The 16617-nt window shown below is 36.4% G+C and overlaps 1 protein-coding gene across 2 annotated transcripts in view; it reads right to left on the reverse strand.

Annotated features, from left to right (window-relative positions):
• Positions 1–716: 716 nt before the first annotated feature.
• LOC114665659 (FERM domain-containing protein 6-like) overlaps positions 717–16617 on the reverse strand; it is a 71477-nt gene continuing 55576 nt past the window's right edge. For both annotated transcript variants that reach the window (XM_028820268.2, XM_051919352.1), the window contains 6 exons: positions 16103–16171; positions 15028–15202; positions 13760–14095; positions 12586–12717; positions 8529–8596; positions 717–5293 (listed from right to left, as the gene is read on the reverse strand). In XM_028820268.2, the coding sequence (XP_028676101.2) occupies positions 5009–5293; positions 8529–8596; positions 12586–12717; positions 13760–14095; positions 15028–15202; positions 16103–16171 (1065 nt within the window). In that variant the 3' untranslated portion in view covers positions 717–5008. The remainder of the gene's footprint in view (positions 5294–8528; positions 8597–12585; positions 12718–13759; positions 14096–15027; positions 15203–16102; positions 16172–16617) is intronic.

Raw genomic sequence — 16617 nt, forward strand, 5'->3', positions numbered from 1 at the left:
AGCCAATCCCAGCCAACACAGGGCACAAGGCAGGGAACCAATCCCGGGCAGGGTGCCAACCCACCGCAGGACATACACAAACACACCCACACACTAGGGCCAATTTAGAATCGGCAATCCACCTAACCTGCTTGTCTTTGGACTGTGGGAGGAAACTGGAGCGCCCGGAGGAAACCCACGCAGACACAGGGAGAACATGCAAACTCCACGCAGGGAGGACCCGGGAAGTGAACCCGGGTCCCCAGATCTCTCAACTGCGAGGCAGCAGCGCTACCCACTGCGCCACCGTGCCACCCTCCAGTTTCCATACATATTCCAAATATTGTATTCAACGGTGGTAGAAATGTATGAATTGCATGTGTGTGTGTGTGACAATAAATATGGCAGCTTTCTACTGTCTAATATACTTTATTATTATACTGTGATATACTGTGATTGTCAGTCATTGTAATTTTACATAGTCGGTAGTAACAGGTGCAAAGAGCAGAGCATACAGGGAAGAATTAATGCAGAACTTCCTTTCTCCATCACTAACCAAGAAGGTACAAGTTCATTTTGGTTTGATATTCACAAGCCAGTTAGCAGAACCGACTGCTGGGCAGTGCCATGCTCCTGTCCTACCATAAAGATAACATTTGCATGTAATGTTTGCCAATATTCAGATAAAATAACAGGCCCCCCACCCCACCTTATCTTTCTTTATGAAGTGACTACTCGAACAATATACTTAAAATGGATACAATTTGTGAATTTTTATTTTTGAAATACAATATCACAAGTGTTCCTTTCATTGAAAGGAAATATGTAAATAAAATATATACATTTATATATATAAACTGAGAGTGGATGACTGAAACATTTCTTGTGTATTGAACCTAATATAAGTAACAGTTTTTTTAAATACTCTCTAACTTATCATATTATAGATTACTGGGTAGCTATTGTAGAAGATGCAGAATAGATGTACAATATTGTACAAAAATACATTGTATACATAAGAAAATTTGTTTACAATACTCAACCTTCAGTTTAATACTGTTTAAATAGACAATAAGAGCAATTTGTTTAATAGAAGTAAATATACATGATATAGGCATTAGAATTATAAAATAGTAATGTGTAAAATAAAAAAGTCTTAAAAAAGCAATATGTATACACAGAATGTACATACACTGCTGGTGAAAACCACCAAGGAAACATAAGCAGGGAAACTCCTTTATATCAAGAATTTAACACACATAGCAGTGGTTATTGTACATGAAAAAAAGAACAAGCACGTAAGGCAAGTAACACCATGTTCACATTCACACAGAGACATGACTGTTTGTTAATAGATAATACAGTCAGTGATCATTGTAAGTTTACTCACACACATGACATTTCTGCTCAAATGTGTTGTTAAAGTTAGCGGCATCTTCTCCTGAACCACTGTGAGCACAGGAAAGACGACGGAGGAAAGAAGAACTAAAAGCTGCGGATGCCTCAGAGTTGTTTTTTTTTGTTCCCTTCTCAGACATTAAACTAAAGACAAGGCCCTGAATGGCCGCCTTACGTACAAGGATATAAGCCTGACAATGGAAGAGCATGAGGATCCATGTTGTGTAATCACTATAAACAGGACTATAAAAAGTGACACAGGAATAAAAGCATCAGTTCACTCTCAACTTTTAGTCCGACAAAAGTTCAACCCAAAAGAGCATACTGCAATAAGAGGGGAAAAAACAGTGAGCTACAATCATCTGGGTATTGTATCCACTAGACAACAGGAAATCTCCTTCATATCTTTGTTAACTAAATATAACAGTTACAGTATGCAAGGCCTAAATTATTGGTTGTCATTTTATGTAATTATATCATTTTGAACAATGTCACTGATTTAATAGCTCCCTTGATATTATGTACAGTGTATGATGGTATATTAAATCAGTACCACAGTTAAAATCTTGAATACATTTTTGGAAAATAAAGTCATATAAAATAAAAAAGGAGAAAAATGCAACATCCATCTGTCCAGTTTCCTACTCTGTTTATTCAGAGCAGGGTTACTGGAAAGCTGCAGCCGATCCCAGCAAACATCGGACAGGGCAGCGATCCACTGTAGGAAAAGTGCAACATTTACTTTTTATCTTTTTCCTAAAATACAAATTCTTGAACAGACTGTTATTTGTTTCTTGTCATCATATATTGACATGTGTTTTAACTTTCAGACAGCATCCGTAACATTACATCCATAATATTAATCCCCACTTGTGGAAGGCCATACTGTCTGTAGGCATTCATTAAAGTCCATCGGTTATTGAGATGGCTTTCACTGGTATGCTCACTTCAACTGGATACTCCACTTTATTGTTTTAGCACTGATGATGAATTACTCAGAAGTTGATATCTTTACTGAAATGTATAAAGTCCATCCTGTTCTGTATTAGTTAGTGTGTAAGACTGCAGGGTGCTGTCTGTATTCTTGTAAAATTATTGTGAAACACTGATAAAATAAAGCTAAGAGACAAGTACAAAAATCATATACTAATGATTACTGTGGCCTGCCTCACCTTGAACATGGATTTGTGTTATAATGAAGACAATACAAAAAATATTTATAAATATTTCTCTATTTTCAAAATGATTTTCATTTCATCATTATCAGTGATAACTGACTTTATTTATAATAGATGATGTCTTCTGTGCGAAAGCAAAAAAAAAAATCCACATAAACAATACAATCATATCAGTATGTATTCTATACTGAAAATATTTTTTTTAAATTTGGAAAGTAGAGATTAAAACAGTAAAGAAAGAAATCCATGACAGGTCTGGACAGGTTGCATATTTATTTTATCAAATATATTAATAATTCCTCCTAGGTGGGACGGTGGCAGAGGCTGCTACCTCACAACTAGGACACCAGGGTTTTGAATCTGCGTGCTTGTTACGTGGTGTTTGCAGGTTCTCCCTGTGTCCGCATGTTTTCTGCCTGTACTCCAAAGACATCTAGTTTAGGTGAAATGACAATGACAGTGCTAAATTGGCCCAGATGTGTGTGTGTGTTCACTTGGCAATGGGCTGGCACCCTGTCCATGGTTATGCCTATTCCTGCTTTGCACTAGATGCATGCTGGGATAGGTCCCAGCTTCCCTGTGAGCCTGCTCTGGATAAGGGGTGGGGTTAGAAGATGGATTAATCCCTCTTATGGAGTGTGTAGTGACGCACATACAGTACCTTTAAATGTTAATCAGAAAGAGGGACATTTTTCTTACTGACACCAAGGATATTTAAAGGAATAAAAAAAAAAAAACAAAAACACTTTACTCTCAAAAAATATGGATATTTAAAATGACGTATAAACGTTTGCAATTAAAATATTTGTTTTTAATGTTAAGAAAAACCTCAGTGTAAAGTTATGATCCATGGACAATCTACAGCTAACTTTCTGAAAAAGACATTACTGTTTTTTCTACAATAAAATGCACTCAATTTAAAAGTAATATCTTATATTAGGGATCCAGCTACAAAAGTGTCATTGTAAATTACCAGGATGGTATTAATTTGTGAGTCAACCTTCAGACCTGTGACCTTGTTTATAGTACTCACTAACATGTATTGTACAGTGTCACTACTAAACAGCCTTTTCTCCAGCATCCCAAACAGTCTTTCTGATCCCTTAAATGACGTTTCTCAACTTAGATACACAAAAGAGAAACTTGAGCACAGAAAAGGAGAAACTAGACACTTCAATATACAAATGTCAGACTTAAAGTGGACACTGGTCTCAAATTTAAAAGTTTGGTCGGACAGAAAACTATAGAATCCAAACAAACCCTGTTAAGATCATGGCTTGAATCTCTTGTGCAAAATGAAATGGAAGAAACTAGGTCAATGGGCTACTGGAATAGAGGGAGGGATCCATGAGGCAAAGGTGGTAATAACAAAGTATTAGTTAACTGGATACACAACAGTGCAGATCAAACATGGGGAAGCTGTAGTTGCAGACTACAGGAGCAAATTGAGATGTCACATCCTACTGTCAAAAGCAGATTTTTTTTACAGTAATGCACCAAGCTGTATAATATGCACTGAAGTACTGTATAAGGTGCAACATGAACTCTAAAACTAAACTTTAGATACTGCATCTTGCAGTACATAAACAATGTGGATTGTTGTGCCTATGCCTTATTGCAGTATCTATCCAGGTACTACAGTACTAAAATTCTAAAATGAAGCATAATTTATGTGACCATTTACACTCTGTTCAAGACAGCAACATAAACTAGTAGAGCTTGTACAAAAGTTCCATTCACATTATATAACATATTCTTTCTCGGTTGCACTTCTAATTGTATCAGATCTCCTTTGGCATACACATTTTACGTTTTCATGCACACTGCATTTCCCACTAAAACAACCTTCTAATCTCACATCCTCACCATCCTCTAACTTGCTCATAGTAATCCATACCACTTGTACTACATATAATTTACAAAAGTCTTTAATCAATCCTAAAACCTATATTTTAGCTCATAATTTTATTTTTCTATACTTTTTGAATGATCATTTAGGAGACTTTTTGGACATAATGACAAATGGGCTACACTGTTTTTACATTTCAAACATGCATCCCAGCAGTATTTCAGGCAAATATCTATTGTGCTTTAAAAACAAATTGCTTTGTACTAGTTGTTCGGTTTTCTTCATTTGCTCAAAGAATAAATAAATTGGAATGTTGATGGGAATATTCCCCAAAATATACAGTCTTGAATCTACAACTGAAAAAGTATTATACTTTACACCCTCTTATTTAATATACATGCAGATAATACTTATCCAGTAAGGTTTGAGGTATATAAGATAAAGATTTCCTTCACTTGTGAGGCACAGGTTGTATATATGAGTGTCACTGAGTCCTCCTTGGACATACTGTCCATTTGCAGATAGCCCAGAAGTATTCTCTTTTGATCACTCAAACGGAGAAGAGTCAAGCAATGAGACCAATACAGCTTGGGTAATGGTGCTATTATACTACAAATTCAAGAAAATTTTCCTCTCCTAACAAGTCAAGTGAAAGGCAGTTCATTGACCTTTTTCCATAGAAAGTTGACTTTGTCTCACAATCGATTGTGGAGTATGTGCAGCCATATTGGTTTTCCTTCTCATGTTGATTCTTTATACCAAATGTGTAACTCTGGGAAGTTTCAGAGTTAAGGCAAGAACTTAATGGGGTTTCCTGTTGAAAGAGACGAATGTCATCCAGACTTTGGCTGTGTCTATCTGGGGAACTCTTAGGCTTGGACTTCTCTGCCTGTAAGTGAACACAATATATTCTTGTAAATTAAAGAACAGTCAATGTGTACATATATATACAGTTAAAACAATTTAAATGCAGCCAGGGTAGAAGGAGGTGATGGTCTCGCAAGGGCATTCATGTACAGGTGAACCAGGAGGAGCTAGGGACCTCTGAACTAAGAGAGACAAACAGACAAAGAGCAAGAGAGATAATTTGGTCAGGGTGAGCTGAGAGACCTGGCAGGTGGCAGTGCATGTTCATAGACTGTGAGGATTTGGATTGTGCATGGTGATCTCTAGAGACCTGACCAGTTAGGGGCACCAGTAGGCAGAGAGGTCTAGTCTGGTGTTCCTGCAGCAATCTTAGATCTAACAGTTTTTGAAGCCTGGTTTAGATTTGCTTTTGGATTTTACATGGAGAAACTGACATTTATTTATGAACTATTCTGTGTGAATCTAAACAGTCTTCAAAAATATCTCTTACTAATTAAACTGCAAAGCAAGTGATATACTGTATATTCATGATTTTTATGTCTATAGTCTTTTGATTTCAGTGTACATTACAGCTTTTTGGTGCCTGTATGGTTTTAAGTAAAAAGAATTCCCTGAACTCCCTGTGGTTTACTTTGGTGAAAACACCCAATGGAAAGAATGTTTAGGTCCAGAGCCACTGAGTGATGAGGTTGCCACTCATTTCTACCCTAAATAGTAATAGTAGTCATAATATTGTCAAAAATATGCAATATGTAAGTGTGGCTTCAACCAAATTCAACTTTGAACTACAATCTATAACAACTTCACTTCTGTCTCAACTGTATTAGGCGTACCCTTTATAAGTCTTCATGTCCACTTATTCCTGGGTAGGTAAAGTCAGTCCAGGAGGGCCATGGTGGCTGCAGGTTTTTGTTCCGACCCAATTACTTAATAAGATCAATTGTTGCAGATGAGGCACTTTTTGCTACATCAATATTTTTATGCTTAATCTTAGTTGTCTTGTTTTACAATTTTCCTACCCTTACTTGTTTATTTTTGTCTTAAATTGCAGCTTCACTGTTTTTAATGGCTCCATCTCAGCAGAAAGATGAAGATGACAAGGGAACCAGGAGTTCTCAATTTAACTTGTTTCAATTTATATCTGTGTGTATTCTTTGTGAACTACCTGGCTTAAGAAAATATCTAGAAGGACACTAAAGAGAGAAAAAAGTGAAGGACTGAGAATCACTTATCTGCGTTAGGCTACAAATCATTTGGATGATATTCTAGCAAAGGAAAAACATCTGCAATAAGAATGACCTGGCATGGCAGAATGAAAACACTAACAAGCCATAAACATAAGTAAGATCTGTTAACTACAAATACTGGTGTCTAATTAAGAAACTGGGTTGCATCAAAAACCCATAGTGACTATGGCCATCCAGAATTGACTTTGCACACCACTCCCCTATTGCCAGCAAACACTTAGCACATTAATTTTTCCCAACCCACAATAATAAAACATGGCCAGCATTTTGCCAACATTTAAAAAGCACAGGTTCCAAGGCCTTTGCTGATCCTTTTTTTTTATATAGGGCCTGTATTTTCACTCCAAGTGAACATATGCACACCAATAAATTTGTAGAAATCTCCAAGCTCAACTTCACTACCTTGGATTTCTGTAGGAATAGTGCTGTCTACTGAAATGAATTTGTACAAAATTGTCTCCAGTCTAGGTTACAAATTTTGTTTATATGTTTTCTTTTCTCTGTGTTTTTATCTTTAGAAATAACATAAACACTTAAAGAAAGCAAGAAATTTTTAATAAGTGTTACTGCACCTGAAACGAGTGCTTTATAATTTAAGAGAAATACTCTTGTTACTGCAAAAAATCACTGAGTCTCACTCACTTCAGAGCCTCACTGACTGTTGCCCTACCAACAGAATAAATTGATTAGAGCAAAATAAGGATTTTTTAAATATTCTCCGAAACAGAAGTATAGTTGCATAAAGAAGACTGAATCCACCACACCAATAGCAGACTGAAAAAAAATAACATGGAATTCAAGTACAAATTCAGCTGCTCTTTCAAGTGTGCTGGGATAATCCATTCAAATGTCTTTATTTTGTCTGATTTGAGGGATACTGTCCTAAATTGCTCAGAATTGAGGGATGGGGTCTCTTGACTTTGGGAAGTGTTAAACCTTTGCATCACCACCAACAATGAATTGGATTAAGTGGGTTTGTGAATGTTATGTGCAATATTAATCTAATTGTCTGTTACTTTTAGTTTGGTTCAGCAACTCTATAAATGTACCAAATTGTTGTAATTAAGCTGACTCAGCTCCAGATGGCATTGTTGTTGATGTGACATTTATGTCCAGAAATTAGTTTTATGGTCACTGTCATTCAAAGACATTGTTTTGCCTAAGGAACCATTGTTTCATCTACCTGAACATAATAAATAAATGCATGCACATTAAAAAAAAATGATAATCAGGCCATTAGTGAATTATTCGTGTCTTACAATTATAGAATTTGTTACATTGCTCCCTCGTTTTTTTTTTTTCAGTATGTACGATGATTACTTTAGTGAATAATAACTTCCACCCCTTATTTATTTATGCATAGTATTTATTTGTTATAGGATGTGTGCTTTTTATATTATTTGTTTTCTCGTTGTTTCTTGTACGTGCACCATTTACAGATGTAGCTTGTATAATTTCATTGTAGTAGTACAATAACAATAAAGGCTTTCTAATTTTGTTAAAAAAAGGGATGAATAAAATAAACTTGTTTAAAAACACAATAGTGGGTATTTCTAGAATATTATGCATTAGGTTAGGATATTTTATAACCATTTGATAAACTTTAGCAATAAAATATAGTGATATTTCAGGAACTTACTTAACACTTCACTAGCAACTTTTCGCATTAATTGAAGCATTTTTCAAATGTCATTTTAGAACAAAAACGTGAAAAACCTAATCAATTTTTATTCATCCCCTACTTGAATTTGACTATGATTTAATTATAAATTGTGCAGGAGCTTAAGGAAAACAAAAGAACAAATTTAGGTTCCACAAACTTTACATAATTTATGATTTACATTTTGTTCAGAAGACTTGAAATGTTATTAAGGGAAAAATATTAAAACTACCTGATGTCTCTAAATAGTTAAGAATAATAAGGCCTAAAGACCCCTTATAGATTTAAATGTTACCTTTTAACCATGGCCAACAAATGAAATGTACTGTAGTTAGGGTGATGATAATTACCTGATGAAGGGACTCTGCACTTCTTATTGTGACCTGTGCCTCATGAATAACGGGCTTACAGAGAGTCTCTAAAAGAAAAAAGAAAAAGAGACGTTATGATTTGTCAGAGTTATTTTGTTCTGTCATTTAAAGTTCTCCAGTCATACCATGAATGCAGAAAGGGTGACATCACACAAATGCAACAACTTCTTATGATTTTTCTTCAAAAAAGGAGGATTACTGTGTTCAGCTGAATTAAATTAGAAGAACAAACATTTCTAGTCATTCAGGTTTGGAAAAACTGAACTTCGTTCCAATTAATACTTTAAATTCTCTCATAGCATTTATCACAATGCTAAACCAGTTATAATAATTAATCCTTTGTGACCTCAAGTGAAACTTTAATAAATAACCTTAGCTGCATTACTTTAATGCTCGTTTCAGTTTTGTTACCCTGCACTGTTGCCACTACTGGACACACACCGTCCAGCTTCATTTCCTGCTCAAAGCTCCTGGGACAGGCTCTTGCTACCCGCAATCCAGAATTTGAAAATTTCAGAAAATGGGCAGATGCATGTACCTGTCTGCCAGTTTTCTTCAAATATTGTACAGATTGTATTACAAGCCCATTTACTACTCCTCTTCACTTTCATGTTTGAGATTGTTTTCTTTGAAATTAACATTAGGTGGCGCTAATGTATTGTTTAAAAACAAAAAACAACAACCAGTTGGTTTTAAAAATATCACTATTTGAGACTTCCTTTTTTTTATTTACATAATATAAATTGAGACTCAGGAAAGTCCCAGAGACAAGACAGCAACCAGATGTAGAAAGGATGCGATCAAAAGCACCAGCGCACATTGACACACAAAAAAATTACTGTTGCTGACAGAGTGCTATTTTAACGTAGAAGGGAACCACAGACCCTGGGGAAATTTATAAAAAAACGCAAACTCTACATCCTTCCTGGAATAAGTGTGAGCATTATCAGGCATTAATGCTCCCTTCTGCTCCTTCTTGCCACTGTTTCTGTAGAGGCTCATATTACAAATTTATAAGAGATTATAAAATACAGAGGGCCTGTTTTTATTACAAATTAGCCTTGTTGTGGGGAACAGGCAGGGTTAACACATTTTCTGTGATATAATTTAATCAGTTATAAGACTCTTCTTTAAGTCTTATAGTTTTGTTTTAATGAAACTTACATTTGATTGTCATTTTATAGAACCTCTTTAATGGTTAGACTTGGAGTAAGTAAAATAAAAAAATATGGTGTGTACATATTCATTATTTTCACATGTGCAGATTACAGCAAAACTCTTACTTGCTTGTGCAAATCATTATGTAAGACATAGCCAATTTATGCCATCACTCTGGATATTTATGTTCAGAGGAACTGTTAGAACGTGACATTTATGCTTTCTAAATAATTAATTCAGTAGAGAATACAAGATTTCTTTAAAAAAAATTAAAATGACACAGTCCTTCACCTTAAATATCTAAGACGTAATCTCTGAGCTGTTATGAAGGAGATTTCAAAAAATACAATCATGGTATGATACTATTGGTAATTAAAGGAATTTAAGTTAAATCCAATGAAGGTAGTAGAAAATGGAAATTAATTAATCTAGATGGAGACGTCATTTTTATTGTATTATGTGAAAGTGACAAAATATGTATTTGCAATCAGAATAACTAAACTTGCCAGACTCAAAGTGTAACTACTGTACTGTATATACAGTGTAAGGTCACTGTGCACATCTCTGAGGAGGATATTATGGTACTGAAGTACATGTTGCTCTGTGTGATGACAGGAAGCACGGAACTTCAAATGTCAGTCTAAGACGTGTTATCCTCAACTCCAGTCCCCAGCTGTACAGGCTGATGGGTTTTTGTCAAGCAAAGACTGAAGCTTTAGTTTCCCAGCTCCCCTCACCATATTTCTTTAGAGACATTTACAAGCTCTTCAAGGCAGTAAAGAGGTGAAGTGGTTAACATGGTTGCTTCACAGGTCCAGCACCCTGGGTTTGAATCTTGCACCTGGATATTGTTGTCTGTGTGTATCTTATATGTCCCGCATATCTGTGTGGGTTTCCTTTAAAGTACTCCAGTTTTATTCCCAAATTCTTAAAGACATGCAATTTAGGTTAAAAAATTCCACACTAGACCTGTTTTGAGTATTTATGTGTACATGAGTGAGCTCTGCCACTGTCTGGTGCCATGTTCAGATGTGTTTCCAATTTTGTCCCTATGTACACTACTGGTCAAAAATTTTAGAACACATTTGAAGAATATTAAGGCTCTGTCTCATTTCATTTGTCAACTACAGTTCTCTTTCCATTATTGCTGGAATTTATAAAGTTTCTATAGTGTAATATTGTCCAATTAGTACTTCACAGGATGTAATAACACAATCTGTTCCAACTCTGCTTTAAGACCGACAAAAGATTTTAAGTAATCAACAGAAGTTGCAACACCTGTGCAAACTGTTTGCTTTAACTTGCAATGCTTAATTTACTTTAACTGCTGCAGAACGTCTATAGGTTGTAGCATACTAGCTGTTCTCCGAAGAAGGCCCATTTGTAAAATTCTGATATTTCCTTTTTGTCAGTTTTTGCTAAACTAAACATTAAATTTAAACCTCTGGCTGTTTACTTCTTACCTATTCACCATTTTAGGTCATTCATTGCAATTCAACTGATTAAATTTGAAGTGAAACTGGAAAAACTGAGATATTCTAAAACTTTTGACCAGTAGTATAGCTATGACAGGCACCAGCAATGGTCCCACCAGCAATGAGACCAAGCAGGTAGGAGAATTGTACATATGTGAAAGCTTTTTAACTGGAAATGGCTTAAATGATGCCTTACTACTGTAAAGGCAGTGGAGTATGTTGGATAAGACACTGGCGTATAAACCACAGTTGTCTATTTTTCCTTCTCTGATTTATATGGTGACAGTTAATTAATAATGTCTTGTGCGTTGCAAAAATGCAACGTAAAATACTGTTGTTTTAAAATTGTGCAATTAATGTAAACTTATCCAGCAGTAAAGTTATTTTGTAAATTGCATTACTGTATTATTAATATTTGATCAGCATTACTGTTGTCACCCTTTACAAACTTGTTTTGTCTACACAGTTTATAGGTCAGTCAGTCACTATCTAACCCTCTATATCCTAACACAGGGTCACGGGGATCTGCTGGAGCCAATCCCTGCCAAACACAGGGCACAAGGCAAGAACAAATACCGTGCAGGGTGCCAGCCCACGGCCAGTTTATAGATCCATCCATCCATCCATTTTCCAACCCGCTGAATCCGAACACAGGGTCACGGGGGTCTGCTGGAGCCAATCCCAGCCAACACAGGGCACAAGGCAGGGAACCAATCCCGGGCAGGGTGCCAACCCACCGCAGGACACACACAAACACACCCACACACCAAGCACACACCAGGGCCAATTTAGAATCGCCAATCCACCTAACCTGCATGTCTTTGGACTGTGGGAGGAAACCGGAGCGCCCGGAGGAAACCCACGCAGACACGGGGAGAACATGCAAACTCCACGCAGGGAGGACCCGGGAAGCGAACCCGGGTCCCCAGATCTCCCAACTGCGAGGCAGCAGCGCTACCCACTGCGCCACCGTGCCGCCCTCAGTTTATAGATGTTATTTTTAAAAAAAAAGCAGGATTGTCTTATGAAGTAAAAATTAGATAAAAGTACATCTCAATCACCTAAAAAACAAACGTGTGTAAAGAAGATGTGGCAAATCCTAAATTAAAGGTAAGGCACAGTACAAATGAGAAGCATCATCTGTGGAAAATTTTTGCTCCTGAGTTCAGTTATTCAAACAGCAATAATCAAACAGATGCCATGCATTCTTCCACCAGGAAATATAATATAAGTTTAAAATTAAGGCTGAAATAGCATGAAAATGTTTTGGTTTATACTAAGTAAACTCTGGTTCTAATAAGCATGAAGCACACACCACTGTTCACGAAGAGTAGGTTAAATTTCCAGACTAACAGCTCTACATAAACAGAGACTCGGTAGTTTTGATGAGTTTAAACTCTCACCCTTCCAACTGAATTCTTGTGGCAGCTCAGGAGGGTCCACTGACACCTCTGTCATCTGCTCAGAAAGCTGGCTCATCTTAAATGGTTCATCTGCAATTGGCTCTTGAGGTCCATCCACTGCCAGCTCAACCTCTGGAATAAAATACAGAATGAGTATATTTTACAGTGGTGAAACAATATGTTTATGTCACAAACTATTGTTTAAAGAACCTATACTAGAGCAACATACTATGCTTTGTAACTGCATTTTCCTTTACATTTAAAGAAATATGTATGCTTTCCCTCTCTTGGACAAAACTTTAAAAATTACCAAACTATTATCTAGAATTCTGAGTGGTGACTGAAAGACTGAAGTAAATAAGCTAAGTAAAATTAATCTAAATGAGATTCCAACTGAGGTGTTATATGCTTATAAGACAAGGAGTTAAACAATACAGAGGGGGAGCTGTCAGAGTTGAACTGCTGCATTTGTGGATTAGAAAGGTCACTCTTGTGGTTTGTGGTCATGGTAAAAGGATGCCTCTGGGTTCCTTCCACAATAGTGACTATATCTCACATCTGTTTTGGGTATATTGAGGGATTTCTGCAGTATTTAGAGATGTTAGGAGACCCGGGTTCGCTTCCCGGGTCCACCCTGCGTGGAGTTTGCATGTTCTCCCCATGTCTGCGTGGGTTTCCTCCGGGCGCTCCGGTTTCCTCCCACAGTCCAAAGACATGCAGGTTAGGTGGATTGGCGATTCTAAATTGGCCCTAGTGTGTGCTTGGTGTTTGTGTGTGTCCTGCGGTGGGTTGGCACCCTGCCCGGGATTGTTTCCTGCCTTGTGCCCTGTGTTGGCTGGGATTGGCTCCAGCAGACCCCCGTGACCCTGTGTTTGGATTCAGCGGGTTAGGAAATGGATGGATGGATAGACTGTGTCTGTCCAACTTGATATTTTCCCACTTTGACCCTCAGCAGAAAAGCAGAATAGACAATTAAGTGTAAAATAATGCAATAAAAACCTACCATTTACTATTAATTGTTTCAATTTCAAGATGGTACAACCATGTTAAATCGGACTTGACACAAGACATAGTGTAGGCTACAGCTGCAATTAAATGGACATTCACATTTTGTTTCTGCCACTGATATTAGAACTACATCATGCATAAAAAACAAAGACCAATAATTCCTCACCATCATCCTGCAAGTCATCTTCAGTGCGGTCTTTGCTGCACATCTCGATACCTGAGGTGTGTGAGCTTCCATGACTGATGACAGAGCTGAAAGATTTCATAGACTTGTGGGTAGGCTCTAAAGAGAAAGGCTCATCTACTGTCATCTCCACAGACATTTGGTGACGGGAGTCAGCCTCAATGCCAGAACTGCCATGGCTGCTGATAGACTGGAGGGAGACTCGGTGGTTCCTGTTGCTGCCCTGGCTACTCCTACTGTCTTCTGACTGCTTGTCCAGGGGTTCCAAGTCCATTTCAAGGGTGTCACTGATGTATGACTCTCTGTAACACTTCTTCTCTATAAAGGGAAAAAATACACAGAAAAGTGAGTGAACAGGATACTTTAAAAATAAATTATCTTACACATCACATTACATAGGGATGAGTTTCCATTAATCTTTTGTCATTTTTAAAACAGAACCATCAATATTTTTTGAAAGGTACAGAAATAGTTCCATAGTTAAGTTTAAAACATGACTTTGAAAGATAAAAAATAATTTTCCACAACAACAAACACATAATTACAGATGGAAACCTGCTTTCGGGCAAAAATTAAATAATGCTTCAATCTCAGTTTAGAGAATGACTAAATCTATTTGTTCTTCTGCACTGAATTTTGAAATCGCTAGTAAAAGCTTGCATTTCTATTAACATTATGATTTGGTATTTTCATCCTGTTTAAAATGACTATTTAGAGAAAAATCAAAGACGGCTTTCTTTTTTTATGTGATTTGTATTGTATAAATTAAATTATTCTTATTTCATCATGATTTAATAAATAGTTTTTATTTCTATGACTATTGATTATCATTTAATAAATTCACTTACCATTTGTCAAGTTTTATTTCATTTTTGCAAGACCTAACTAACATCACAGTAAACAAGTCTAAATTTACCTTTTCATTAAATAAAATGCCTTGTGTCCGATCAGATGGATAATTTATGCTCTTGTTGGACATCTTCTAATGTGTCCAATGTCTTACAACAGCTCTCCATTCATGGTTGTTGACATAATGATGGCAATTTTCTGTTTTTTATTTTCTTTAATTAAAAAATGAACATGAAGTGTTTCCTTGTTTATTTTAATGCACTTACATGCATGATATGCACCACCATATTTCCATTCCAAAATTATTTTCACAACAAAACATTTTGTAACATAAAATAAACCATGTATTTTAAAAAAGAAATATTCTAATGAATCGGTTGTAGCTTAAAAAAAATTCCAACCTTCAGCTTCTTCAATTTTCCGAATGTGCTTCAGTGCTGGCTGAATATTGAGGTACAGCCGGTGAGTATTGCTGAGATGATGCAGAAGATGTCTAGATCTGAAGGGACACCCAGTGTAATAAACCAGTTTTCTAGCTGAGGGTAACCCATCTGGCAGGATTTCAAATTTCTTCCCCTGTTAAATGTCAAACAGTTCAACATTTTTTAAAAATCTAACAAGTGCAGTGGTTAGAGCTGCTACCTCAAAAGATGCAGTGTCCTGGGCTCAAATCCCACCAGTCATTGTTTGTGTGGAGTGTGCATATTCTCCCTGTGTTTGCAATTGTTTTGCTCTGGGCTCTCCCACCTCTCCATTGAGATGTGTGTTATGTCAATTTGGCAATTCCAAATTGGCCCTTTGAACATGCATGTCCTGCAATGGACAGCTTTTATATTCATGTTACATAAAAGCAGCATTGTAATTGGTATGAAATCCACAAATTAACAACCCCTTTCTTTACCAGTTTAACTTATGGACCACTGGTTTATGTTTTCTAATAGTCTACTCAAATGTTTGAGTAAAAAGCAACTCATATTAGGATTCAGGCAACAGGCCTCCAGTGTCTCACTTTAATGTATGCACTCTGTAACTGTGACACCTGCCAGCTACAGCTCAAAAAGGGCTGCTCTGAACATATTCAGATGGAAATCTCTGGTGGATGGTTTGAAATTGAATATGGTCACTTCTGCCTATATTTAACCTGAGCCATTAGTACCTAGTAGCGAGCGCTTCACTGCAATGTTAGACACAAAAATCTGGAAAGGGTGACCTAGGGATCTGATTGTAGAAGGACAAGGATTGTTCTGTCATAAAACATAAACCCAAGGATTATGGTGAAATAACTGCTGTGGCTGACGCAGCGAGAAGACAGTAAATTTGGGTGGGGCACTGAGATTTTACTTCTTTTGCATTTGTGTACTGTAGTTGATTTTCTCTTTTTCCCTCCTGTGAAATATGTATGTCTATATTCATTATTTATACTTTTATTTTTTCTGTTACAGTATATGACCAAATAAAAGTATTCTATTATCTTACCAAGAATGTAAGCCTGCCAACATTTGACCATGGAAAATCATACAGCAGTTCACACCGTTTGTTCAAATCCTGGAATGAAAAAAAACAACAAGATGACAAAACTTTAAGGATTAAAATTAGCTTATGAGTCAATACAGTTATCTAAATGCTACAAACACTGACATATAAAACTACTTGCTTTAATTTATTAATAAAGTAAAATGTTCAAGTAGTCTAACTGTGCTTACTTTACTGCTGTAGTATAATTCTGGACCATTACAGGAAAAGTCTTTTTGAACACAAATGTATTGAGTTACAGTAAAATAAAGCATCAATTTGCCACGCATTTTAGTTTACCGGTACTAATGTGAAAAGGTGAAGAATTATTGAATCATTATTAGTGTTATGGTAAGCTATTTAAATAGAAGATTTTTAACTTAGGAGAGTGAATACCATCTGTTTGCAGCACAAGGCATTGGCGTATTCACTTTTTGTTTACTCCTAACATGATTGGATATGTTAACTTACATATAAAA

This window comes from Erpetoichthys calabaricus, chromosome 15 (assembly GCF_900747795.2).
Source record: "Erpetoichthys calabaricus chromosome 15, fErpCal1.3, whole genome shotgun sequence".
Classification (NCBI taxonomy): Eukaryota; Metazoa; Chordata; class Cladistia; order Polypteriformes; family Polypteridae; genus Erpetoichthys; species Erpetoichthys calabaricus.